Source organism: Gopherus flavomarginatus, chromosome 6 (genome assembly GCF_025201925.1).
Source record: "Gopherus flavomarginatus isolate rGopFla2 chromosome 6, rGopFla2.mat.asm, whole genome shotgun sequence".
NCBI lineage: Eukaryota > Metazoa > Chordata > Testudines > Testudinidae > Gopherus > Gopherus flavomarginatus.
In genome coordinates, this window is record NC_066622.1 from 81,212,297 (window position 1) to 81,239,110 (window position 26,814).

Below are 26,814 nucleotides of genomic sequence, written 5' to 3' on the forward strand. Positions count from 1 at the left end.
AGTTAACTTTTATTCAGCTGTCCTTATTAGTATGCTCCAGACAGTTCCATAAGAAAGAAATCATTCATGTGTAACACAGTGGAAAGAACTAGGAGATTTTACAACTAAAAAAAACTGAAAAAACCCAAAAAACTTGTAATCCATCATGTCTACATCTTTGGATGTTAATGTTTTCTTCATGTGTTTTCCAGCTGCCTGGCTGTTTTGTAGTTCTAATATGCACCTTTCATTTAATTTTAGGTTCTGCTTTGGTATTGCTGACTCAAACCACAGAAGCCCAAAGAAGGGGGGAAGTGGAATAAAATACTCAATTATCAAGCGCCAGAGGAAAATATCAAACTGTCCAATGAAAACTACTGTTACTGAGGTTTAGATTGCTTCTGCAGTGTATAAATGAGTGTGTGCAATAAAGCTGTGCACCAAAAGCCTACCAGTCCCAGTATTTGCCAGGTTTCTTCACTGAGAAGAACTTCAGACTAAAAACTTTAATTCTTGTTTTTAAGAAAAGCAAATAAAAAAACAAAAAAACAGGAAAAGAGTCAGCAAGGATTCACAATGTTTCTGTCTTGTTTTGGTCCAGTCACCAGAATATTATGGGAATTGTATCTGATGGCATAGATTACATTTTTCCTTTTCATCATGGAAGTTAGTGACTTTAGACTTTGTCTCTGCAATATCAAATGATTAAGACACGTGCTGAAAGGTTTTTTTTTTTTTGTTTGTTTGTTTTTTTGGCTGACATAACTTTGATGTGACAGTTTAAAAACAATAATCATGGTTTCATTCCCTTTTTAAGTCTTTCTGGGGATGCTCTTGAAAAGGTATGAAAAAGAAAATCAGCTTTTTGGTGGGGGACCCGAAATCTTATAAGAATGCCCAGAAGGAGTTTAATATTTCAAGCCAGGACCCGTTGGCTATTGGTAGGTCTTGCCTTACTATTCAGTTTAATATTGTTCATGTACCTGCTTGAGTGTGCTCCACAAACAGATGGCAATGGATCTCTGCCTGGCGTTGTAGGGGAGAACTTGGGTAAAGAATATTACCAAGCTCTTCTACAGGAACAAGAGGAACACTATCAAACCCGGGCTACTAGTCTGAAGCGTCAGATTGCACAGCTAAAACAAGAGCTTCAGGAAATGAATGATAAGCTGAAATTGCTGCAGGAAAAAAGGAGCCCCAGAGTCAATGGCATGGGCTACCAAGGCACCAAAGAACAAGCATCCAATGATCTTCTAGAGTTTCTTCATTCCCAAATTGACAAGGCTGAGGTGAGCATCGGGGCCAAGCTACCTAGTGAATATGGTGTAATTCCTTTTGAAAGCTTTACCTCCATGAAAGTGTTCCAGTTAGAGATGGGACTCACTCGACACCCAGAGGAGAAACCTGTTAGAAAGGATAAGCGAGATGAGTTAGTGGAAGTTATTGAGGCTGGTCTAGAGGTAATCAATAATCCAGATGAAGAAGATGGACAAGATGATGATGATGAAGGAATAGGAGAGAAACCGCTCTATAATGAAAATGATTTCATAGAAGGTACTGTAAAAGCTTATTTAATAACTTATGCATTTCTCAATCATCTTCACAGAATATCATACACCATGAATAATTGCAACTGAATTTATGGTTGTAAAACAGAATTGATAGGTTTTTTCATGTCTTTATAGTTTTGATATCTACTCTAATAATGTGTACTACTTCTGATGCACTAAGAAAAACCTTAGACCTGGCTTGCCTGTTGTAGTAGAATCTGTTGCTTCATAATATTGCATAATACCGTGCATTGATGGGGGGGGGAGTAGTAATTTCAGTGAAGATCTTTTACTATAGCAAGCAGACAAAACAAGCCGTGCCCGTTTGAATTTTAACAGTTGGATATCCCATCGTTGAAGATCATTTTGCATATGTTGTGCTGATGTAGATATAAAATGGTACCTAATATTGAAGAGGAGCTTTCAAAGGCACATAGGCCAGTTAGGTGCCCGGCTCCCTTTGAAGGTCATGAGACTTGATCGCCTAGCTTCCCTTTCTGTCTTTGAAAGTCTCCATTTAACTTTGTTCCTTTGTATCTGTTATGACTAGATAACTGTAAACTGCATGTAGGTGAAGAGGTCTATATTAATGTCACAATGCAAACTAGTTGCCAATATTTAAAACATTGGCAGATGCATCTGTGTTGGGGTAGAGAGTGGTATTTATAGAGTAACTTACCTTTGTTAGAGTATTTGGTTGCTGAGGATCTATGGGTAGATCTTCAGGTGGCATAAAATAGCACAGCTCCATTAGTCAGTGAATCTATGCAGAGTTAAACCAGCTCAGGATCTGGTCCGTTATGTGTAAAACCTGAAAACAGATTACTCAAACATATGACTTTTAAAATGCTGGCATTATTAAATGTGTTAAATTCCCAGAATCCCCGGGGTAGGGGAGAGAAGATGAATGTTATTTCAGCTGCAAGACACTGAAGCAATGATATATGAACATTGCTTTTTCAAGGCTGATGTACTGAAAAGGTACAGTGACCACTATTTCTCTAGAACTCAGTCTTGAAGGTACTCTATACTAAAATGTAATTCTGATGGAAATATTAAGATTTTTTATACAGGCTTACAGTATTAAATGCAGTACATATTGCCAGAAGAAGTCAAAGTGAATAATGCTTTAGAGCTAATTCTTGTATTTTCAAGCACACCAAAATCTGAGTAGTGGTGTATGATGTATAGTTAAGCAAATACATACATGAGAATGCTACACAGTTGAAAGAGTTAACTTTTTTTAGTCAGATAACTTAGTCAGCTCCAAAACGAATCTTCTTCTCACTAACAGAATAATGCAGTGTTGTTTTGCCTTACCAGTACTCTTTTGGAACTTCCAAGTATAAAGTTCTTTTGTTATCTTGGGGGGGAGGAGGGTAGGAGGAGTGAAAATGCATCTAAAGTATAGCTGTAAAACCAGGCAATGTGGCGTTGGACTTTAAAGTTTTTCACCTGAAAACATGTTTTAATTTGCCTAGAGAGACATTCTCACAATGTCATTTTACAGTTCTGTTTTTCTTTTAAATTACAGGTGTGCGCAGTAGCTTTCCTCTAAGACATACTGTGTGCACTTCAGTGGGGCTTTGTAGCTTTTCTGTTAGCCCCTTCTAATGACTGTAGCTGGGCAGGCAAACTTTTTGGCCTGAGGGCCACATCAAGTTTCTGAAATTGTATGGAGGGCCGGTTAGGGGAGGCTGGGCCTCCCCAAACAGCCAGGTATGGCCTGGCCCCTGCCACCATTTGACTGCCCCCTCCCCCCCCCCGCTTCTTGCCCCCTGATGTCCCCCCCGCCCCAGGACTCCTCACCACCCCAGACCCTCCGCCCCAACTGCCCCTCGCCGCCTCATCCAACTCCCCTGTCCTTCTGACTGCTCCCCAGAGTCCCGTCCCCATTCAGCATCCATGTTCCCCACCCTCTGACCGCCTCGACCCCTATCCACACCTCTGCCTCCAACCACCACCCTGAACTCCCTTACCCTCTATCCAGTCCCCTGCTTCCTGGCCCCTTACCGTGCTGCCTGGACACCGGTGGCTAGTGGCGCGACAGCTGTGCTGCCCAGAGTACCAGGACAGGCAGTCATGCCGCCTGTCTGGAGCCAGCCACGCCACTGCGCAGCACAGGGTCAGGCTGCGGTTCTGCAGCTGCGCTGCTGCCCAGAGCATTGTGCTGGTGGTGCGGGGAGCTGAGACTGCGTGGGAGGGGCCGGGGGCTAGCAGCTCAGGGGCCAGGCAGGAGGGTCCCATGGGCCAGATGTAGCCTGTGGGCTGTAGTTTGCCCACCTCTGGACTATAGGCCTCTGAGAAAGCAAGAAGACATAGTGCCTTATGAAACAAAATTTCTGCTCCTCCCTTCACCTCTTTACCCCAGATAAATTGACAGTTTAGTTCCTAAAGAACATCTTTGTCTTTGGAAATTGAACTCATTCCCTCTGTGGTCAAGACAGTGTTTTATGACTTGGATTACAGGAATCACATAACCATTATTCAGTACTTAAGTGAAAATACTTTTGTGCTGTAGGTCATTTAGGGTATGTTAGTTACTAGCCACAGTAATGTAACACTGTTTCCTTTCAACCAGAGATTGTACCTATACAAGTCACCCTATGGTTTCCTATGCATGTGAAAATAGTATTGGCAGACTTGAGAAACTTTTTGGCCAGTTGAAGAGAAATTTTATTTGAGCATTAACTGTTTTGACTTCAAATTTCAGAACTAAACTTTTCATTTTTAATGTTTTGTCCCTTTCAAGGACTTGAGTGTTTTACTTTAACTTGTCATTTTGTTAGAAAGCTGCTGCCATTATATTTGTGAAATACAGTGCTCCCTTATAACAGCTTAAGCCTGAGCGCTTGTGATGGATGTCAGACCTCATTGTCCCTGTCCTAAAATAACAGTAAATGCTCTTAATGTATGTCTAGAAATGGTATCCCAATAACAAAGTTTCTCTGCAAAGCTTTTAAGCACTTTATTTAAATTGGCTTTAATGGTCTGTTTCTGTATTGACAAATATTTTGACATCTAAACTGATATATCATCATCAACAATTGAACTCCAATCAAAGATTCTAATGAGATATTTAGAACCAGAAACAAATTTAAGCTGATTGGGCCAGATGACTGGGAAACTGATATTTGATAGTATGGAAGATCTGGAAACAATAGAATTGATTACTTTAAGTTTAAGGAAAAGTGAATGGCTTTGTATTGTCTATTTCAGCCCCATTGAGATACTAAGATTTAGTAGACAGACTGAATTGAAAGAAAAACCTAATTTTACGAGCATAATTATACCAAAATGACACAAACGAAACAGGAAAAAAGGCATTCTTACTGTGGAGTAAGTGTCCACACAGGGAGTTTATAGTGGTATAATTTCCTGTGTAGACAAGACCTTCTTTAGTAGGTATCTTAACTTTTTTCTAAACTTCTGTTTATGAAGTATCACTTCATTGATTTTTTTGAGCTCTGCTTTCTCTCATGTGCTTCCGGATATGTACATAGTGGACATTGCATTTTTAAATATTTGCGCAGGTCTCTCTCTAATAAGACTTCAGGGTCTCATAGTCATAACTTTCCTACTCCGATCTGAACCTTAGAGTTCAGAACATGAGAAGCTAGCATGAAACCTCCAAACTTAATTACCAGCTTGGATCTGATATCGCTGCCACCAGCCAGAAAATTCCAGTGTCTGGCTCACTCTGGTCTCCCCAAAACCTTCCCTGGGGGACCCCAAGGCTCAGATGCCCTGAGTCTCACCACAAAGGGAAATAACCCACTTCCCTTCCCCCTCTTTACCTCCTCCCAGATTTCCCCGCCCTGGGTACTCTAGGATATTCCCTGCTTCAAGTCCTTGAAACACAGGTATCGAGAGATCAAATCTCTCTCTCCCCTCACCCAGAGAGTATACAAAGTCAGGCTTAGTAAATCTAACACAAAGAGATTTTCCCCCTCCCTTCGTTCCTTAGCCTTAACCAGTGAAAAACACTCAAACAGGTCTTAAAAAGAAAGCTTTATATAAAAAGAAAGAAAGACATAAAAATGGTCTTTGTATCAAGGTGACAATATACAGGGTCAATTGCTTAAAAGAAAAAATGAATAAACAGCCTTATCCAAAAAGAATACAATTTAAAACATTCCAGCAACTACACACATGTAAATACAAAAAAACAATATAAACCTATTGTCTTACTATCCTTGTACTTACAACTTGGAAACAGAAGATTAGAAAGCCTGGAGATAGAGAGATCACTCTCAGAGCCGAGAGGGTCACCGAACCAAGACAAAGAACACCCACCCAAAAACTTCTCTCCCTTGACATTTGAAAAATCTTGTTTTCTGATTGGTCCTCTGGTCAGGTGTTTGGTTCCCCTTGTTAACCTTTTACAGGTAAAAGAACATTAAGCCTTAGCTATCTGTTTATGACACTCATGCAGGCCATTGCCATCTCCCTTACTACCATCTTTTCCTTCCCCTCACCCCTTGAATTTGCACTGAATTATTTTTCCAACGTAACTTTTTTAATCTGCGCTACAGTGGTACATAATCAAGAAATGAAAACAATCATAATGTTTTACAACTCCGAAACCTCAGTTCCTATTAAATCTTAGGGCATATCTACATGAGGACACTGAGGAACAGTCATATTTTATTAAGTAAGGATTGAATTTAAAATGCATTAGCTAAAAGCACATTAAAGCCTTGTGAACGCTGTCATTCTGAGTTAAGCTGAAGTGAACTAAGGCCAGTTTAATTCGCTTCCAAAGGGAATTAAGATAAGGCCACTTTACTTCTGAATGAGCCCATCCACACAGCTGTAATGCACTTTAAAAATGCATTTTAAATTCAACCCGTAGTTAATTCAGCATAACTTTCCTGAGTGTCACTATGTAGATGTTCTTTTCCTCAATATGGGGCGGGGGAGAGAGAGAGAGTGTGTATGTGTGAGAGAGAATCTAGCATTTTCAAAGAGTATACTTTCTAATAATATAGTGTATATAGTTAATGAAGTTTGTATGTAGTGTGAATTCCCAGTGGGGCCGACCATATGGCCATAAAAGCTTCACATAGAAGCCATGATACTTGCCAGATATGATAGATTGCCTTGGTACTACTATCCTTTTCCAACTCCTATTTTCTGCATTTTACTAATCCTTCAATTCTTTGGTATCCTTTTGCTGGTGTGTTCTAGCATTTCACGTTCTTCCTCTTGCCGTGCCTTCCATGTCTGATTCAAGCAGCTTGTGTAGTCGAGCAGTTAGCTTGATGTGTATTTTCTAAAGCAAGGCAAATGGTTTTCAGAGGTGTGTGTCTGATATCAAATCTGGTATCACATCATGTCAGTGAATGTGCACTTGAGCTCAGCACCAGCATATGGCATTTTTGCTATTGATGGGGCCGGATCAAGAAAATAGTAAAAGGAAATTGCAGATCTATAAATTGAAACTGTAAAATAACATGGTGAGTGCCACAAATAATGTTTTTGTAGAGAAATAATTACCTTACTTTGCTGGTGATGAGAGAGCTTCCAGAAAACCCTGCTGCAGTCTGAACGTGGCCGATAGGACTGTTTAATAGGCCTTTATTTTGTATTTCCCAAAGACATAAAATTAATAGTGACCTGTCAAAGTAATATGTAAGAGAATATAACCTGATTGAAAAAAATAAACACTTCCATCTGAAAGCCGTATAATGGTTTCTTTATTTTAACCTGAATTTATTTTATCACCACCTCACCTGAAACATCTGATGGCTCCTGGGCTTGGCAGAGTGAACTATTGTCGATAGTGTTCACAAGAAGAGTCAAGTGTATATGTCTCACATGGATAAGAGCTGCCTACCGTCTGGCCACACTTGCTACAGGGTGGATGATGCAGGGGAACAGCGGCAGAGCATTGTTGACTTTGTCTTAAGAGCAGAATTGGAGGGCATAAAAGAAATGGCAGTTTTACTTTGCGGGGGTTGGACCACAAACAACAAATCTTTCACACAAGCAAAAGGCTTCTGACGTAGCCACTCAGATGAAAAGTTAAGTGCTTGTTCACCCTCCTCCACAGGATAACACTGCCATTTTAATGTTTTATTTTAATCTACTGCTTTTAACCAAGAAGAAACATGCTGTGATGGTGTGTAGGTCTATACCTATGTCAATATCCGACCCAGATTTTGGATGCCACGTGCATCAAAGCCTGCAGGATCTCTGCAGAGTCCAGACTTGCTCTGTGTCTTTAGGGCACGCTCCCAGTTGTAGACTCCTTGTCTGAAACACTTCCTGGGGACAGGAGATGCTGCAGTCCAGCTACCATAGCCCTCAAGACCAATGCTGAGACTTTCCAAACCAGGTGCTTGTCGCATGCTCCCACAGAGTAGTTCATGTCCTTTCTGTGGGCACTGTGACTTATAGTTTATCTCTTTGGGGACACAGGGCAGGGTACAGCAAGGTACACTGGATTCACACTGTTACAACTTAAATGCACGTACAAATGCACTTACTACTTAAACAGCACAGGAGAGTTACAGGGGTATGCAAAACAACAATAACATTCCTGGGTGCAATCCAGATCAGAGACGGGCTGTCACCCCTGCCCTGCAACTTTGGGTGCCTCACAATGCTTTACTATTGTAGCTTCCAACTTGGGTTGCTCATGAACGGCCAAACAGCAGCATGCAGGCCGCACCCTGAGTGTCTGTGTGTAGCTACTGCCCTAGTCCAGCAGCTCTGACTTCAGCAGCCTCTTAGCACAATTGCTACTAAGAATTAATCCACAAGGATCAAATTAACACAAATGAGTAATACATTTTGTAGTAGTACATTTTAACCTTTACTAATGGAACTGAAAAACTAAAAAAAGTGGCTAACAAAGAAGTTGTTAATAGTTTTAGCAATTTTATTTTCAAAACTCAGTTTACATGACAAGGGTCCTCTGTATATACTTCAAGTGAATAAAACTTCAGAGGCCAAGAATGGCAGAAATTTATTTCTGCCAGTGTTTGCTGCTGTTGATTCTGGATTGTAGTCAGTAAATACTAGTTTTAAGGTGGGGATAGCAGGTTTTATTATATAATAAGTCATTCTCAGTTGCTAAAACTACATATAGTGAGAAGTTAAGCAGATGTTAGCTACTTTTACAGTACTTAAAGTTTTCTGTTCCCTGACTTCTTGGCCACACACTTGATCAGATTTAATCTTGTGAAATCAGTAAGATTACAGATGTAGCATTATCTTTATAGTTAAGGCTGTTAACCCATGGTGAGCACAGGAATATAGAGTTTATCTTCATTTAGTATGACTCAATGTCTATTTTTCTTAGTCTTTGTTTGGTCGCTGAGTAAAACTGTTTAAACAATCCAACACATTTTTACTGCTAAGCATTACCTGCTACCTTTGTAAAACTTGCACATCTCTTGCAAATGTTTTCTCTTAAGTATATGTTCACATACTTTTAATCAGGGTTGCCAGTAGCAGTCAGGAGGAATTATAATTATCAGTGCTTCTTGGGATAGACGAATTTGTGCCTGAAGATTACTCCGTGCTGTTCGTGAATGAAAGTGAATATGTGTAGAAGTTTGGAGGGGGTAGAGTAGCTACTCAAATCAAGCCTTATGGGCTATGCCTTGTCTTTCTTTCCCTAAAAATAAGGAGCAAAAAGATTCAGTTTAGGACAAGTTGAAATCAGACTTGAATCATAGACTTTAAGGTGAAAGGGACCATTATGATCATCTAGTCTGACCTTGTTTATGTTGAAGAGAAGTTGTGGATTTATAATTGGGGAAGGATTGGCAGTTAATGCCTTAAGTGAGTGCTTTCAAGGCTTCAAACAAATTTTAAGGATTTTTAACTTAAAAAAAAAAAGAATGTTACAGTAGTATAGGTCTTGATATCGTTGTCATTGGACTGTGTTTAAAACCTGCAACAACAGGAATAGCAACTTTCCTGTGGTAGAAAATGCATTTTTTTTGGGGGGGGGGAGGCAGCTTTTAACAAAGGGCTTTCAAATCCAGTCACTTTGTTTACCAATTTGGGTTTTTCTTCTTGAAATCCAAAATCTGTCACGGCCACTGGAGCCAAGAGTACATGCTGTATATCATTTTAAAATCTGGGAATTCCAGTTTTAGGTAGCATGGAGCATAATATTTAACATTAAAAGTGTGAAATATTAGCAGATGATAATGTGAGAAGGCTTAGCAAATATGCTTGCTAATTCTGGTTCACCAACTTCTTCCTTAAACAGTGAACTACTTAAGTAGCAGTAAATACAAAATGATGGGCATGGTGGGGAGGTCAGGAAGCAGGGGAATTATTTCATGAACGTAAAGGAGTTCATAGCTAATAATTTTTCAAAATGGTCCTGTTACACTTAAACACAGCATTTCCTTCTCTGTCGAGATTGAATTTATGCAGTGTTTTTTGCAAGTGATATATTGATGTGTGAGGTCTAATATGTAATCATAGTATTGTACTTGATTATGCTATTGTGATCACAAATGATTTACAGAAGCTCTGTATTGTTAATCTTACGAGACTAATATATGCCATTTTTGCAGACTTACATAACAAATTAACTGCATACTGTAGGATTTTCAGACTTTTTACTACTGAAACTGCACCATTGTTTGGACTTTTTGGAGGGGGTTCTGTTTTCTCCCCACATACAAATTTGATTTTGTAGATTGCTTCACCCTTAATTCTCCTCTACCTCTTTCTTTGTTTATATAAATCAGAGTGGTCTGCTGTGGAATTTATTGAAGCGTAACTTTTGTATAGTATTGAAACTGAGGATGTTTACTTCTGTTGTTCATCTCAGGAACAAAGTTCTACCTGCAGTGCATTTGAGAGAGAATGTACAGATTTGTTAATGGTGCAAAACTAGTAAATCTTCTTACCTAGCATTTTTCTGAAAGTATCTCAAAAGCAACATACTGACTTATTCATTTGAAAGAAACGATTTCAAAAATTGAGTTGTACATCAACTATTTTGTCACCACCATATGTTTGGGTAACTGGCTTTACCTTCGTCCTTCCCTGGTCCCTAAGGATGTGTTGAGTTATCGTCGTCTGCTTCAGAACCCTCGTTGTTTTAAAAAAAACAAAAACAAAAAAAATAAACAAACTTATTTTTGGGAGTGCTAGGGAAGGGTGATCCAATCCATATTAAACAGTGACTATATCCAGGTAAAATAACGTAGGACTTACAGAAACACTGAGAGAGCTAGCTACTATGCACTAGTACTGCAAAAATTTAATGTTAAGGGTCAAATGCTTTGGTGCTTGTAAAAGAGGTCACTGAGGGTGTCATGCTTCCAGGGCTAGTCACAGCTTTGTCCCCTTTCTGTTTTCTCACACTGCGCCAGCTCGAGTGGTAGTCCTCGTGCTGTTAGAGTGGTCTCAGCTGGAATCTCATGTAGTCGGATAGTGCACCAGGTTATCAACTATATATCACCCTGCAGGTCCCACTGGATGTAAGAACATAAGAATGGCCATACTGGGTCAGACCAATGGTCCATCCAGCCCAGTAGCCCGTCTTCCAACTTTGGACAATGCCAGGGGCATCAGAGGGAATTGAACGGAACACGCAATCATCTAGTGATCCATCTGCTGTTGTCTGCTCCCACCTTCTGGCAATCAGAAGCTAGGGACACCCAGAGCATGGGTTTGCATCCCAGGCCAACTTGGCTAATAGCCACTGATGGACCTATTCTCCATGAACTTATCTAAACCTTTTCTGAACCCTGTTATACTTTTGTCCTTCACATCACCTGGCAGTGAGTTCCATGGATTGACTGTGCACTGTGTGAAGAAATACTTCCTTTTGTCTGTTTTATACTTCCTGCCTGTTAATTTTGTTGGGTGACTCCTGATTCTTGTTATGTGAAGGAGTAAATAATACTTCCCTGTTCACTTTCTCCACACCATTCTTGATTTTATAGACCTCCAACATATCGTCTCTTAGTTTTCTGCTTTCTAAGATGAAGATTTTTTTAATCTCTCCTCGTATGGAAGCTGTTCCATACCTTTAATCATGTTTGTTGCCTTTCTCTGTACCTTTCCAATTCTAGCACATCTCTTTTGAGATGTGTTCACCAGAACTGCACGCAGTTCAGTGCAGCATGTATTTATATAACGGCATTCTGATATTTTTATGTCTTATCGATTCCTTACTTAATGGTTCCTAACATTGTTACCTTTTTTTGACTGCCATTGCACATTGAGCTGATATTTTCACAGAACTATCCACAATGACTCCAAGATCTTTCTTGAGTGGGAACAGTTAATTTCGATCCCATCATTTTGTATGTATAGTTGGGATTGTTTTCCCATGTGCTTGACTTTGAATTTCATCTGCCACTCTGTTGCCCAGTTTACTGAGATCCTTTTGTAACTTTTCGCAGTCTGCTTTGGATTTAACTGTCTTGAGTTTGAGACACATGCACCTCCTGTTAATAATTTTTGACCGCTGAGACTGACGAACAGCCTTCTTAAAAATATATATGTTAATTAGCAGTTGGAACAAAGAATTAGAGAATTTTAGTCTCATCTGATCTTAGACTTCACTGCAAGTTAAATTAGGTTCTGTTACAGGAACAGAACCGATTTACAATACTAGAAAGTCCTATTTATCCTGTATGTGAGACACTATGGTATCTGATCATCCCTGTTAGACCTAATTCTGGGGATCCCTAGGCAGTGTGGGCTAGAATTACTGAGGCTACTTGCTCGGGCATTGTTTCTTGACAGCCCTTAAATGTAAGTTACTAAAGGGTGACTACTCGGACTCATTTTCATTCTTTCCCTTGGTAGGTGGGTTGCACAGGGCAAAAGTTTACACCCCCACTTATGGGATAGAGAAAATAGTGGCTAGTGGCACCCCAAGATTCAGTTTTAACAATTATTGAAGACCATCCAGTATTTGTTAGAGGGCCTAGTCCAGGTTGATGCCAGTGCTCTTTCATGCAGCAATCCCTCTCTAAACTTGTATAATGGGTGTGAAGAGGAAATAAGTTAATCTGGGAAGCACTGGAACTGATTTTAGGAATGGGTTTACTATGTGTCTTTCATATTATGCTAGTCAGTGCTTAATCAGATTACATTGTTTGCTCATCAGATTAATCAGCAAACTATTTCTAATAGTTCTTATTTTGTGCAAAGAGTTCCAATGTTTATATGCAGTGAAGGATTTATACTCTGAAGATTAAAGATGTGCCATTACTCCTCCTAAAATAAAACTGCTTGTTCTCTTATATAGAACCTTCTATACATCGAAACTCAGTCGTCAGGGCTGGCTCCAGTGTTTTTGCAGCCCCAAGCAGTGCGCAAAAAAAAAGCAGTGGTCGCTATGTGCAGCTCTACTGCTGCCGCTTCAGTCTTCGGCGGCTGGTCCTTTGCCTCAAGAGAGTGAGGGACCTGCTGCCGAATTGCTGCAGAAGACCTGGACATGCAGCCCCTCACCATTGTCCGCCCCAAGCAGCTGCTTGCTGGGCTGGTGCCTGGAGCAAGCCCTGTCAGTCATTAAAGTAGCAACACAGTTTTCCGTGACAGATAGTTTTGATTTAATTAGCCAATTTTCAAATATCAGGTTTGTCAAGATATAATCTCTGTTTCAAAAGAGCAAATTCTATGAAGTCAGGAAAAATAATTAAAATGTTACTCTCCAGTTAAAATGGATTATATAGAGTCAAAACTACTGCCACAAACAAAGTAGCAAAAGTTGACTGTTCCTCAGTGTAGGACTCAGCCCGGGAAGTAGTAAAAGATGACGAACTTTTTGATATCTGGTGCCAATCGTCATCATTTTGAGAACCAACTCTAATTCTTGCAGAACCTGTTTTGAGATGGTAATACAGGGGGGTTGAGTGTAAAACCCATGGTGATTAGCTCTGTTTTTGTTGCTGTAGCTACAGAAATGACCAACCTGTAAAATTCCAGAAGCTTCTTCCAAGAATTAGTCAGCCCAGTGGAGGCCTCACAAAGAGTGGTCATGGTCTGTGACCCAGCAACTTCTTAGAACCAACTGGCCAGGGGCAGAGAGAGGGTGCATAGGGTTTACATGGATCTCCTGAGTTTGGTATGTACCTGCTAGCTCACCAAAGAGTGTCATATGTTGCAGTATCCTTACTCACTATTTCCCAAATCTCTATTCTTTAATGAACCCCCACCCCCAATGACAATGATTTTTTGTCAAAACAGAAGTTTATTTGGGAAATGTTTGTTTTTTATATTTTTTTAGGTTTTCTTGGATTTTTTTTTGCTTTTTGACAAAAACCCCAAAACTTTCTCTTTTGAATGAACGAAAAAACTCTTACCAATTAGCTTTATTTTTCTATACTGTTTTATAATTTGATAGAAATCAAGTTGTGCATCTCAATGAATAGCTAAATGTCTCAGTGAATCTCATGTTTTTGACTTGATAAATTCCTTCTATAACTTCAGGTTATTATCGCACAGAGAGAGATAAAGGAACACAGTATGAATTGTTTTATAAGAAGACCGATGTTATGGAGTACAAACATGTCACACTATTCCGACCATTTGGACCCCTCATGAAAGTAAAGAGTGAAACAGTTGACATTTCCAGATCAGTTATTAACATCATTGTCCCTCTTGCTGGAAGAACTGAGGCATTTGCACAATTCATGCAAAACTTTAGGTAAGTGCATCAGAGTCTAAATTGAAGTGTGTAGCTTTTCCTTAGTTTATCGAAGTGAAAACCTATTTTGATGGAACTTAGCTCTACTTCAGTTCTATAACTTGTTTAGAAATGTTATGGAATACTAACTGCTGCATGGAGAAATGTTTCTTCAAACAATCTTCTTCCTTATCTTTACAATAAAACACAGACCAAATACTCTAGCTAGGACTTCAACCTAGATTAAGAATGACAGAGCCACTGGAGATCTGATGCTTAATTACATGATAATTTTGGTGGATGTATTAGCTTTAGAGCTACCTTATCAGAAATAAGATGCAGGCGTGGATGACCTATTTGAATCAGAAAGATGGGGCACAGGAGAACTAATGTGTTTCTCTCTTAAAAAGCTGCTAGATGAGCTGTGAAGTCTTTTAAAACATTTTTACAGCAAGATTAATGTAAACTATTACACTATCTGTAGTGAATTACAATAGTGAATAATTTCACTGAATGGCTTTTAATTGACAAGAGGTGATTTTATAAAATATACCATATACCAGGGGTCAGCAACCTACGGCACATGTGCCAATGGTGGCACGTGAGCAGATTTTTGATGGCACGCAGCAGCGGGCTGAGCCGCTCAGCCTGCCACCGCTCTGGGGTTCCCACTGCTGGCGCCTTGCCAGCCAGGTTCCCGCTGCCGGTCCCACTCAGCGCCTGCTTCCGGCCTGGGTGAAGGAACTGACGGCCAAAACCCCAGAACGGTGGCGGGCTGGAGGCAGAAGCTTGGTCCTGCCAGCAGCCAAGCTCCCACCCCCCCTGCTTCTGCCCCCAGCGTGCTGCTTTCCTGCCCCTCTTCCTCTCCTTCCCTGCGCCAATCAGCTGATTGCCCAGGGGAGGGGGAGAAGCGGAGGAGACAGAAGAGGTGGGGACAGGGCCTTGGGAAAAGGGATGGGAACAGAGCATATCCCCTCCAGTCCCCTGCTGTGAGCTGCTCATGGCAGGGGTTTGGGAGCACCCCCACGAGCCAAGCACCCCAGCCCTCTGTGCTGACCCCTGCACCTGTCTGCATACACACACACCCAACCCTCTGACCTGACTTCTGCACCCGGCACACATCCCCAGCCCCACCCTGGGCACTGAACAGGTACTCCTGCACCCCTCCCCCGTATTCCCACCTGCACCCCTCACACCAAATGGGAGCTGTCCCAGGTGAGCGCTCCATACCCAAACCTCCTGCCCCCTCCCTCATTCTAGCTCCTAGCCAGACCCTGCACCCCAACCCCCAGCCTGCTCCTTCACCTCCAACCCTGTGCTCAGTGCACTCCCATTCTCAGCTCAGTGCAGAGAAAGAGGAAGAGATGGGCCAGAACCAGGGAGAAGGTAGGTACCCACTGTATGTAGGCAGGGTCAGAACCCCAGACTGGCAGCAGGCTGAGTGGAGCCGACAGCTGGCACCCTGACTGGCAGGAGCCGGCAGCCGGCACCCTAGATCGGCAGTGGGCTGAGCTGGGGTCCCAGCCGCTAGCCCTACTCAGCCCATTGCCTATCTGGGGTCCTGGCTGCCGACCCCTTGCCAGCCGGGGTCCCGCAGGCCCCGCTCAGTCCACTGCCGAACCAGGTGAATGGAACCCCAGTCCAGCAGTGGGCTGGCTGCATAAGATCAGCATTTTAATTTAATTTTAAATGAAGCTTCTCAAACATTTTGAAAACCTTGTTTACTTTACATACAACAATAGTTTAGTTACATAATATAGACTTAGAGACCTTCTAAAAAACATTAAAATGTATTACCGGCATGCAGAACCTTAAGTTAAAGTGAGTAAGTGAAGACTTGGCACACCACTTCTGAAAGGTTGCTGATTCCTGCCATATACATTATTAGCTCCACGTGACGTGATGTTGCTGTATGCGGGATCGTCATTGTCAAAATCATAAAGCTTGTAGGCAAATAATTTGCTTAGCCACTAACTTGAAAACACTTGAGAGAGAGCCCTTGCTAGAATATAATAATGGAAATTAACTCATCTTTATTATAGGGATGTGTGTATTCATCAGGACAAGCGGATTCACCTCACAGTGGTATACTTTGGCCAAGATGGGCTATCTGAAGTGAGGAGCATCCTGGAGTCAGTAGCTCGGTAAGTGAGCTAATCCAAATAGAAGGCTCGGAAATATAAGTGATGTTAGTTTAAAAAAAAAAACAAAAACTAACAAATAGCGAGGAAGAACTTGATGAGTCAGTCACAGCCAAACAAAATTCATTTTGCCTTCTTACAGTATGTTCATCATTTTGATTCTTCTTAGCATTGTTTGTGATTGTTCAAGTCTCTATTTTTGTGGGGTGATCATTTGAATATTCTGGGTCTGAAAGAATGCATGGCTAAGAGATTAGGAGTGGTTCACTAATGATTGGCAGTGGATAGTATAAAATACAGTGGTGAGTTTTGTAGTAAATACTGAGTCACATGAACTGATGCTGACAGGAAAATTAAATGTGTAAAAGGTGAAATTATGGATAAAATATGCTATTATATGTCCCAAATAATGGTAACCGATGATATCTAATGGTAGTGAATAGAAATGGCTGGTCACCTGTGACAAAATTAATACAGTACCCCGCTGCCAGAGGGCCACTCAATCTGTTAGCCTGAGTAGTTCATCTATTGTTCTCAGCCTTCAATATGATTCCAAATTGTCCCCTACTTGTACATAACTTTCCGTGGATCACTTGATAAACAAATGATGAAACCTATTGGCCAAAGGTTATAGTGCAGGTGGCTTGAAATGGCACCTTGAGAGAGTGGCTTGATGCACAGAGGTTGAGAAGTGTTTGTTTTCCTCCATTGCTTCATCGCCAAAGCCTCAGAGCAGAACTGTCAAGTGGCTGTCAGTGTGAAGAACACTGTTTTTTCTGCTGGGAAACTGACTTTTCCTCATTGAGGCCCTTCCAGTTTCTTCACAAATGAGTGATCTTTTTCAGACTAGGTTTTTTTGACTCAGTGGGTCCCCAGGTAGGTTAGGAAGTATTGTTCTCATGTTTCTAAAATGCATTTGAGCGATTCCAGATAGTATTTTGGGGCATTTGCTCATTTGCCCCAGATATGCTTCTCGTGTGCTTCTATATAGCTGTTTTCCAACATTCCTTTCTCTTCAGTGTGTGTGTGAGGCTAGTGGGGAGATCGTAAATTGACTGGTCAGCGGAGGCATTAACATGGACAACTTGCAGCTTATTGCCTCACTTCTAGCCCTCAGATAGTGCATAGTTTGAGTTCCCAATGTGCTCTGCTCTTGAGACTGAGTCCCACTTCCAGAATCCTGAGACACAATTTAGAAGTGCCTTTCAATCCGGGGCTGCTCCTGGAGTTAGTGGCATCAGAGGTTCAAAGCACCCTTTTAATCTGTCTGGATAACTACTGTATTTGAAATGTTACTGCAAAGATTGTGGTGGCAGGGATCAGATATCTATCTCTCTCTCCAACTTGTATATTGGATTATTAAACATAGAGAATGCTTAATGCTGCATCTGTGTTCCCCCCCCCCACATCAAATGTATGAGAAAAACAGTAAGATTGGTATTATTAGATATTTAAAATAAGTATCCAGAGCTAATTTATACTACAGTGGCAATTTATAGCACTGTAAATGCCATCTTTTTCCCACACTCCTTTATTTAAATTTTCACTTTTTTCCTTTATAGAGAAACTAATTTTCACAATTACACACTGGTCTCTTTGAATGAGGAATTTAATCGTGGGCGAGGACTAGACATGGGTGCCAGAGCTTGGGAAAAAGGCGAAGTGTTAATGTTCTTCTGCGATGTTGATATTTATTTCACAGCTGAGTTCCTTAACAGTTGCCGCTTGAATGCTGAACCAGGTAAGCTCCTATTAAGTCACTGAAGCAGGGACACGTTACCTTCTGAATTGGGCTTTACAATAACTTGATAAAACTAATTTGAATAGTGGAGTAATTTCAGTAGTGTGGCTCTTGGAAGGAAAAATAATTCTGTGCACAAAGTAACTAGTGTTGATGGAATATTAAGATCAGAAATCTAGCACTTACATAGAAAGTTCAGAGAGTGGAAACTTACCTTAATGCTTATGCTTTAAAATGTGACTTCTTTTCATATCATTATAAATGTCAGACAATTAAATTTAAAACGCAAACTAAAATTCTCATACAATAAATGCACACTTTTAAAAGCTGAGAATCTACAAAAAGCCACGTTAAAAAAAGTGTTTCAGTACCTTTTAACAATTGGATCATTTCTACATTGATTTTAAAAAGTGTCACCTCGGAGCAGAGACCAACCTTGGGAAATGCTTACCCTCAAAAGAGTTAATCTGACAAAGTCAAGAGCAGTTCTAAAAGAAAATGGAATTTAGCTTTAACTATAATATGTGCTCAACCAGTACCTGCTATAATCCTGAGCCTTTATATAGAGCGCCACATCTTACAAACCATTGTAAAACATTTGTCTGCAGTGTTTAGTCCCCACAGCATTCCCGCAGGATAAGTATCACCATTTTACTGCCAAGACATGGCAGTAAAGTGGCATGCCTCTGAAGGCCACAAAACATATTGCTGACAGAGTTAGAATTAAAATTAGAATTTGAGTTCCTTTCTCCCATTCTCCTCCTCCAGACTGTCCTTTCATGAGCATATGAAGCTTATCTATCTGTTTTACAAACTCCTGTAGAGAAGTTGAAGGCTTCAGTAAGCTAATATGCAAGCTAGCTAGCACAGTGGCACAATGAGAATTTTAAAACTTTTATTCATTACAAATTTGTTGCATCCAGAATATTTTATTTTTCCCCCTCTCTGAATGCTAATTTGCAAGGGAAAGATGCTTTTTCTTATGATAGGCAACAGACAATTGCAAACCAATTTGGCTTGAGCTCACTGCCTCTTATTCCTCTGTCTCAGAATTTGCATACCAGGGTGATGGAAGGCCGTATAGGTATTTAAATAGCTTGAGCGATGTAACAGCACAAGGAATTCTTTGTGAACTAGCACTGTTGCAATATCACAGAATGAAGTCCACCTTGGGAGCTGATCTCGGGTATGGCTACTCTTGCAGCTGTACTGCGCTGGGAGATATACTTGTCTTCGTATAGCTGAATAGGGAAAGCGCTGCAGTCTGTCCACACTGACAGCTGCCAGCACACTGTCATGGCCGCATTTGCAGCGGCATTGGGAGCAGTGCATTATGGGCAGCAACATGCTTTTCAAAAGGGGAGTGGGTGGGATGGAGTGTGACGGAGTGTAGGGGTGGGGGAGAGAGGATTTTTGGAGTGCCAACACTGTATCAGCACCCTGCCTTGCAAGCTCCGACCCCCCTCCCTCCTTCACCCCTCTCTCACTCACTGAAAGCAAACAGCAGCTGTTTGTTTTTTCCTCACAGACCAGATAAGCAGCTGCTCTTCAAAACGGACCCTCCCCCCGTGCCACCTCTCTCTTCAAGCAAACATGAACTGTGGGCGTTCCAAAGGGAGCCCCCCTGCCTGCCTCTACTCATTCACAGCAAGCAGTAGCTGTGTTTGTTTTTTTGATAAGCAGCTCTCTTAGCTTAGAGTTCACAACAAAACAGAGAGGCATCACAACAAAACAAGGAGAGGAGCCTTCACTTAAAAGAATTATGGGGAGTTTCCAGAGATAAATCACTGCCTAATAAGGTTACTCCCCATTTACACTGGAGCACCAGTATCTCAGCCACTCCTCAGCATCTGTTATTCCTCTCGGGGAGGTGGAGTACCTGCAGCGCTGTAGCCACGGAGATACAGCGCTGTATGTGCCTTGCCAGTGTGGACAGGAGTGAGTTACAGTGCTGTGGGCAGCTTTATTGCGCTGTAACTCTGAAGTGTAGCCAAGGCCCTCTATTCTTAATGGAAGTGGTATGTCAAATTTGCTTGGAGTGGGAATTGGAGATACTTGCAAAGGGAAGGTGGCTGCAGATGGTGCTTGAGTCTGGATATAGTCATGTTGCCTCTTTGCGCTATTCCCGGGAGAAGGGAAGGATATTACTGAAGAAAGAGCCTTGGTGAGACAAAGAAACAGTGAGGATCACAAGTGCCTTCAATTTGGCCTTGGATCCTGGTCTTAAGGCCCTCTTAAATTTAGTCTACATGGAAAGCAAAGCTGAGGCTGCCTCTCTGAGAAGGTGCCCCAGCAGCAGCACAGGGGAAGGAATACTTGAGGCCTTCTCCCAACCTAGGTCACTGGCTTTGGAGAAGCAGACAATGCATGCAGGTTCCCAGTGTATGCAAGGGCTCTCCTAAGTATCAACCAAAACTCTGTGGCAGGCATAGTGTGGAATATTGGAGAGACCGTCTTTAGCTCACCTGCCTGTGTATCTAAAGCAGGAGAAGTACTCAGCAACTGCAAATTGGTATCCCAGCACATGGAAAATAAACATAACTGTTACTGCAGGGGCCATAGCAGAAAGTAAAGCCGCCCAAATTGACAGAGGAAAGAGGAAAGAGGTGATTTTCAAACTCTATCTACCTAAACTTTCTGGTGGGTGGCTGTTTGATTTTGATGGTCTTAGTGTCCCTCTTAGCATTCATACTCTTACTGTTACCTTTGGAGTCCTCTGGAAGCCCTGTGATCCATGTCCACCTTAGCACAGCATCACATTGAAAGCTGTGTACCATTTCTTTTCTATATGTCACTCTTGCTAGATGTTAATGTGCTCTTTAAATGGAAATGATGGGAGGCAGGCCATGTGCCTATGCTTTTTTGTTAAATAGATTAATAATGAATATTCCCCATGAAAGCAATACTTCACAGCTGCCCTTTTCACTCACAAAGATGGCCCACTATGAGTAACAAAGCTCTTCTGACTTTATAGGCAAGAAAGTTTTCTATCCCGTGGTATTCAGCCTTTATAATCCTGCTATTGTCTATGCCAACCAAGATGTACCACCCCCTGTGGAGCAGCAATTGGTAAGTGGTCTGATTTTTTTAAGAAGTTTAGAGCATTGTGCTGCATCTTAATGAGGCAGTTCAGTGTAGCAGCATATCTAAAATATCCTAGATACTTGCCAGAAACACTGACAATGAGATGAAACAGAACTTTTCCTATATTGATTAGACATAAAAGAATAAGAGCTTGGGAGATGAACATCGTAATGGAAAGTGCCAAAATGCCAGTATTTCTGGATACATCTAGCTTCTACCCAGAATTTAGTGGACTAAGAAACTAACCAAACATGGTTAGCAGTTGTAATTCAAAGGCTGTATTGTGATTTTTAAAGCCATTGTCACAGTGTGATGAGAGAACTGTACTCCAGCAAGTGGCAGTTGTTGGAGGTCGTCTCCTTGAGTAATGAAACACGCAGAATGTTTCTTGCTATTGTTGGGCAGGTGAAAGGAGAACTCTGAGGAGTAGTTCCTACCTCTCTTCTTTGGAAGGTGCAGCATGGGCTCCATTGAACACTTGCCCAAGAGTGCTAGCTACTGAGTGGTGATCAGGTGTATGGCCCTCTTTACCCTTGCAGTTTGGCAGAGGAGAGGAGGGAGATGTAGTGCATCTCTAGCTGTGCTGTCTGTCTCCATCACCTAACATACTAACATAAGCGCTGGGCTTCTTGCTGTCTTCTGTGCAGGGGTGTCTTACCCCTGCCATCCAACAGCAGCCTGAATACCATTAGAAACACTTATGTAGTGCCATTAATTTATATAGTGCTTTACAGACAGGAAATACTGCCTTGCTGAAGAGCTTGCAATCTAAATAAAACAAAAAATGGCCTGAGTCTGCCAAGAGTAAGGGTGGGCAAACAGCTGGATGGGGAAATTGCATGCAGGGCCATGAATTTAGGGCTGGGGCAGTGGCTCCAGGGTGACAGAGGTGCACAGCGAGGCTAACACAGGCTCCCTGCCTGCCCTGGCCCCGCCCCGCTCCTGGAAGTGGCCAACACCACCTCCCTGCAGCCCCTGGGTTGGGAAGGGGGGTGGGGCAGAGGGCTCTGGGCGCTGCCCTCACCTGCGGGTACCTCCCCTGAAGCTCCCATTGGCCATGGTTCCCCGTTCCCAGCCAATGGGAGCTGCGGGGGGGTGGTGCCTGGAGGCGAGGGCAGTGCATGGAGCCCTCTCCCCCTTCTTCCCCAGGGGCTGCAGGGACATGGTGCTGGCCGCTTCTGGGAGCTGCATGGGGCCTATGTCACCACAGGGGTGGCAATCCCATGAGCTGGATCCAAAGTCCTGATGGGCCGGATCCAGCCTGCCGGCTGTAGTTTGCTCACCCCTACTCTCGGCAGACTGGGGAAGGGCAGGAGCATTGAGAGGCAGTGAGCCTGGACATCAGAGAGCGACATACATCAAAATAAGAGATGGCCAGACTGCAGACAAGGGTTTAATAATAGGGACTCTGTATAAAGGGGATGGGTTTCTGAGAGATGAAAGAAGCAGCAGCAAGGCTGTAAAAGGAGCCCAGAAGGATTGGTAGACAGAGCCCTTTAGATGGGAGTAATAAGGCCGTGTGTGTCTGCTTTTTAAAGAGGGAAGAGGTCCTAGTTGACAGAAGAGTGAACTTTAAAACTGCAAGAAGTCTGGCTAGTTGTCAGACTGCATGTCTGGATAGATGGCAGGAAGAAGGAAGCCAATGTGGCAGGAGAAGTGTTGGAATTAGGGAGATGGGGAGCAGAGGGTGTTAGCTGTAGAACAGGTGAATATGAAAGTTAGACCCTTTTGGCATCAACAGACAGGTGGGAAGCAGAAGGAGAGCAGTAGGGAGGCTGGAGATTGCGAAAGGAATGTGTGTGAAGATAAAGGCAGGAAAGAGAATGACTGACTGGTTTCTGGGTATTCTAAATTAATAGGTCTGTCATTCCTTATGAGGCCCTTATGTTAGATGTTGATGACCCTTCACTAGAACAAACAGCAGGTATATACACTGTGAAACACAAATATCCAATGTTATGTCAAGAAAATAACCAGATAAATACAGATTCTCCTCAAATCAAACACAGCCACATTATTTGCTTCAAGCTGTCTTGTGTAAGGGTGAAAAGCTAAAATGTTCATTTTAAAATTGTAGGTACACAAAAAGGATTCTGGCTTCTGGCGGGATTTTGGCTTTGGAATGACATGTCAGTATCGGACAGATTTCCTGACTGTTGGTAAGATGGATTTACATACGTATGTTTTGCTAATTTTGGTGAGGGGAGTTCAAAAGCTCACCTATTACTATTTTCTTCTATGATTTCAAGAAGGTAAAATGTTAATTTATCTTATTGCATTTCCTGAGCTCCCCAGTCAAACTTTCTGTTTGTTAGGTTTGACTTATTGTTTTAGACTGTTGTTAAAGTCTTGGTTTAACAATTTAAGTATCAATAGCATTACATTAATAGTGTTAAAGAGCATAAAGTAAAATATCGTACTACTTGCAAATGTATTAGCTTGACAGTGAATTCACCAAGCTTTTGAAATTTGTAGTACATGTTAATCTCTGTTTTTTAAAAAAGCTATCCTTTCCTTTTAATAATCACACTTTTAAGTATTAAATGTTGACATGAGTATCATGATTATTTAGTTTGAAAAATACTCTTGCACCCTCTTGTGGTTCAACATTAGAACTTAGTGAGGCTTGATTACTTCAGTTTCAAAGCAGCCTTCCTTTTGGTGTCAGCCAGTATTGATTGATTGTGGTAAATTACCTAGAAAATCTTGCATTTGTTGTCAGATGCTTTTTTATATATATAACTTTTTAACATATATATTTTTAAAGCAAACTGATTTTTAATAACAATCCTATTTTTTTTCATCTGCATATCAACATAACTTCTACTATGCTTTTGGCTAGAAACATGGCTGGATGGACTTCTTTTAATCAAGAGTTTCTCAAATTGTGGTGCCTGGGGCGCTTGTGGTCCATAGAGTTGGATGAGCACACGATGCTTGATCACCTTATTTGCAGTTTCAAAAATTAGAAAATGCTTACCCGTTATTCATATTCATGAGAACTGCAGTAGTTGTCACAGATACTATCACTAAGGCTAAGATTTTGTCATGGATATTTTTAGTAAAAGTCAGGGACAGGTCACGGGCAATAAAGAAGTTCACTGCAGACCTGTCCCTGACTTTTACTAAAAATATCCATGATGAAATGGGAAGGGACTGGGGGGGTCCCCTGTCCCGCTGCAGGGGTTCCCCATTGCCCGCAGCAATTCAGAGCTTGGGGGCTCTGCTAACTCAGGCAGTGGGGGAACCACACAACTCCCTGCCACTGTGGGAAGGGTGGGACCCTGCAGCTCCCAGCTGCTGGGGCTGAAGTCAGAGGTCTTTGGAAGTCACGGATTCCATGACTTCCACTACATCTGTGACAAAATCATAGCCTTAACTATCATCGATGTTATGCACAATGTGAATGGACCACATTATTCCATTTCGAAGTCTTGCTGTAACCTGTGTGATGCCAGGAATCAGTGTCCCATAGTGAAAGCCAGTTTCCACTGCCAAACAGCATCGCATGTTTTGAGTTACTCCACTAATATGGCACGTGCTGTTGGTATTTGCTGTAAAAGTGTCATTAAGTGATATTTTAGGTGGTAAATATCTACAGCGTGTGGTAGAATGGTTTTTTATGTTAAAGCCCGTTTTTCATTCTGCAAAAATAATACTTTCTGATGTGTCTATTTGTGCTACTATAGGGGGGTTTGATTTGGAAGTGAAAGGCTGGGGTGGAGAGGATGTTCATCTGTACAGAAAGTACTTGCATGGAGACCTTGTTGTGATCCGGACCCCAGTCCCAGGCCTGTTTCACCTCTGGCATGAGAAGCATTGTGCCGATGAGCTGACTCCAGAGCAATATCGCATGTGTATCCAGTCTAAAGCCATGAATGAAGCGTCTCACTCGCACCTTGGAATGCTGGTCTTCAGGGAGGAGATTGAGACGCATCTCCGTAAACAGGCCTATAGGACTAACAGTGAAACAATAGATTAAAAGGTTTCTTAATGCAAGACCGAAGACTTTAAACTCACAATGAACCAGCATCATTCTAAAGCCTTAATTCAGCTTACAAATTCAGTGCCTCCTTCGGCGAAGAAAAGTTTTTTTTAACTTCTTTGTCTGGTATTCTGTTACCTACATATCTCACCAGTTCAGGGACCTGAGATAAGAACTTTTGAAAGTAATTATTTCAATGAAAGGTTCTACAGTATTAACTTTATGGACAAATATAGCAGCAGAATGTATGACCTAACACTTTTTCACTTTTGTTGATAATTTTTTTCATATTTGCATTATTGTAAGGTAAGGATTGCATTCAGTGTACAATATTTTGTCTTGTCTGCCAAGTACTGTTACACTCTGTCTTGCTCATTGCACTGTAACTTTAGACAGATACCATACTTACACATTCCAGGATAAAAACTAAACACACACGACCATGAAACTCATTGGGAAAATGTACACATGAGCCTAATTAGTAGGTTAATTAGGTTGCTGATTTCATGGCAATTTAATTAAAATCACTGTATTAACAGCTATCCATATAATTCACATTAGAGAAGAATTTATAGGAAAAAGGGACGTATGAAAATTCTTAAAGGAGAATTCTAGAATAGTTAGTATTGTTTGATATCAATGCAAAAGTAAGCTGGACATGTACCATTTGCTTATCCTAGCTATGGGCCAAAAAAAATTCCTCTTACATATTTCAGGATGTACAAAGACAAGCAATTTAAATAAAAGCGGGTTACTTGTCTTCTGTTGCTTTATATGGTATGATTAGATTCACCATTTTTAATAGCCTTTGTTTTCAGATGAATGTTGAGATTCATTTATTTAGTGGGGAGTGTGGGGGAGTTGCATCTGCAGTCTCCACAAATTTAGAAATTAGTTGAAAACCACTCACTAAATCAACTAATTTTGGATCTGTTTTTTGAAATCAGTTTTAGTTTCAAACACTTAAGGACAGGTAGAGATGAAAATATGTGACTTCTGGATGCAAAATATGCTGTGTAAAATAGTGTTGTTCACTGATCTTTTTTTACATGTACATAAAATTGGCTTTTCTGTAACTTATTGTGGAGAACAGTGTACTGTATTGTGTTTTAAAGAGGGGAGAATGTAACGCAAGATGTCTTACAATTGCTATTCCTGCTATGATGTATGAATAAATTTAATATTTCTGCATTTTAGAACTTTTTCCAAACTGCTGTATTGAAATTTTGTTATGAAAGGGGAAAAAATGTTTAACATCATATGTACCAATAAGCCCATGTTGACATTCCAGGCTTACAGCAAAAAGTTCAACTTACAGCTAATGTTGGGCAAGTGCAGATCCTACCAATCTAACAGTTGAAAGTTATGGGGCAGATCCACAGCTGGTGTAAATTGTCATAGCTCTACTGTCCAAGATCCAGCAGTTATATCAGCCTGAGAATTTGTCACTAGGGAGCAAACATTTAAGCTCCTCCTCCTCCCCTCTTCATGATACTTTGGGACCAGGAGAAAGGCCATGTCAATTGAGGGGCAGAACTATAGGAGCTGGAAACATGGGGACATGAAGGAAGAGGGCATGGGAGTGAATGGAGTTCGAGCTGGGTGTAGCTAAGGGTGGCAGAGAAAGGTGATCTGTTCTGCTGTATTACTTATTGTTCATCAGATCTGAGGTCTCTTCTGCTTACTTTTTCTTCCCTTACTAATGAATCAAC

The 26,814-nt window shown here is 41.4% G+C and overlaps 1 protein-coding gene across 10 annotated transcripts in view; it reads left to right on the top strand.

The window, feature by feature from the left end:
• CSGALNACT2 (chondroitin sulfate N-acetylgalactosaminyltransferase 2) overlaps positions 1-26,301 on the top strand; it is a 55,147-nt gene extending 28,846 nt beyond the window's left edge. For all 10 annotated transcript variants that reach the window (XM_050960733.1, XM_050960734.1, XM_050960741.1 and 7 more), the window contains 7 exons: positions 241-1,533; positions 13,956-14,172; positions 16,194-16,295; positions 17,855-18,033; positions 21,008-21,102; positions 23,195-23,276; positions 24,807-26,301. In XM_050960733.1, coding sequence (XP_050816690.1) covers positions 873-1,533; positions 13,956-14,172; positions 16,194-16,295; positions 17,855-18,033; positions 21,008-21,102; positions 23,195-23,276; positions 24,807-25,099 — 1,629 coding nt within the window. In that variant the 5' untranslated portion in view covers positions 241-872 and the 3' untranslated portion in view covers positions 25,100-26,301. The remainder of the gene's footprint in view (positions 1-240; positions 1,534-13,955; positions 14,173-16,193; positions 16,296-17,854; positions 18,034-21,007; positions 21,103-23,194; positions 23,277-24,806) is intronic.
• Positions 26,302-26,814: the final 513 nt, after the last annotated feature.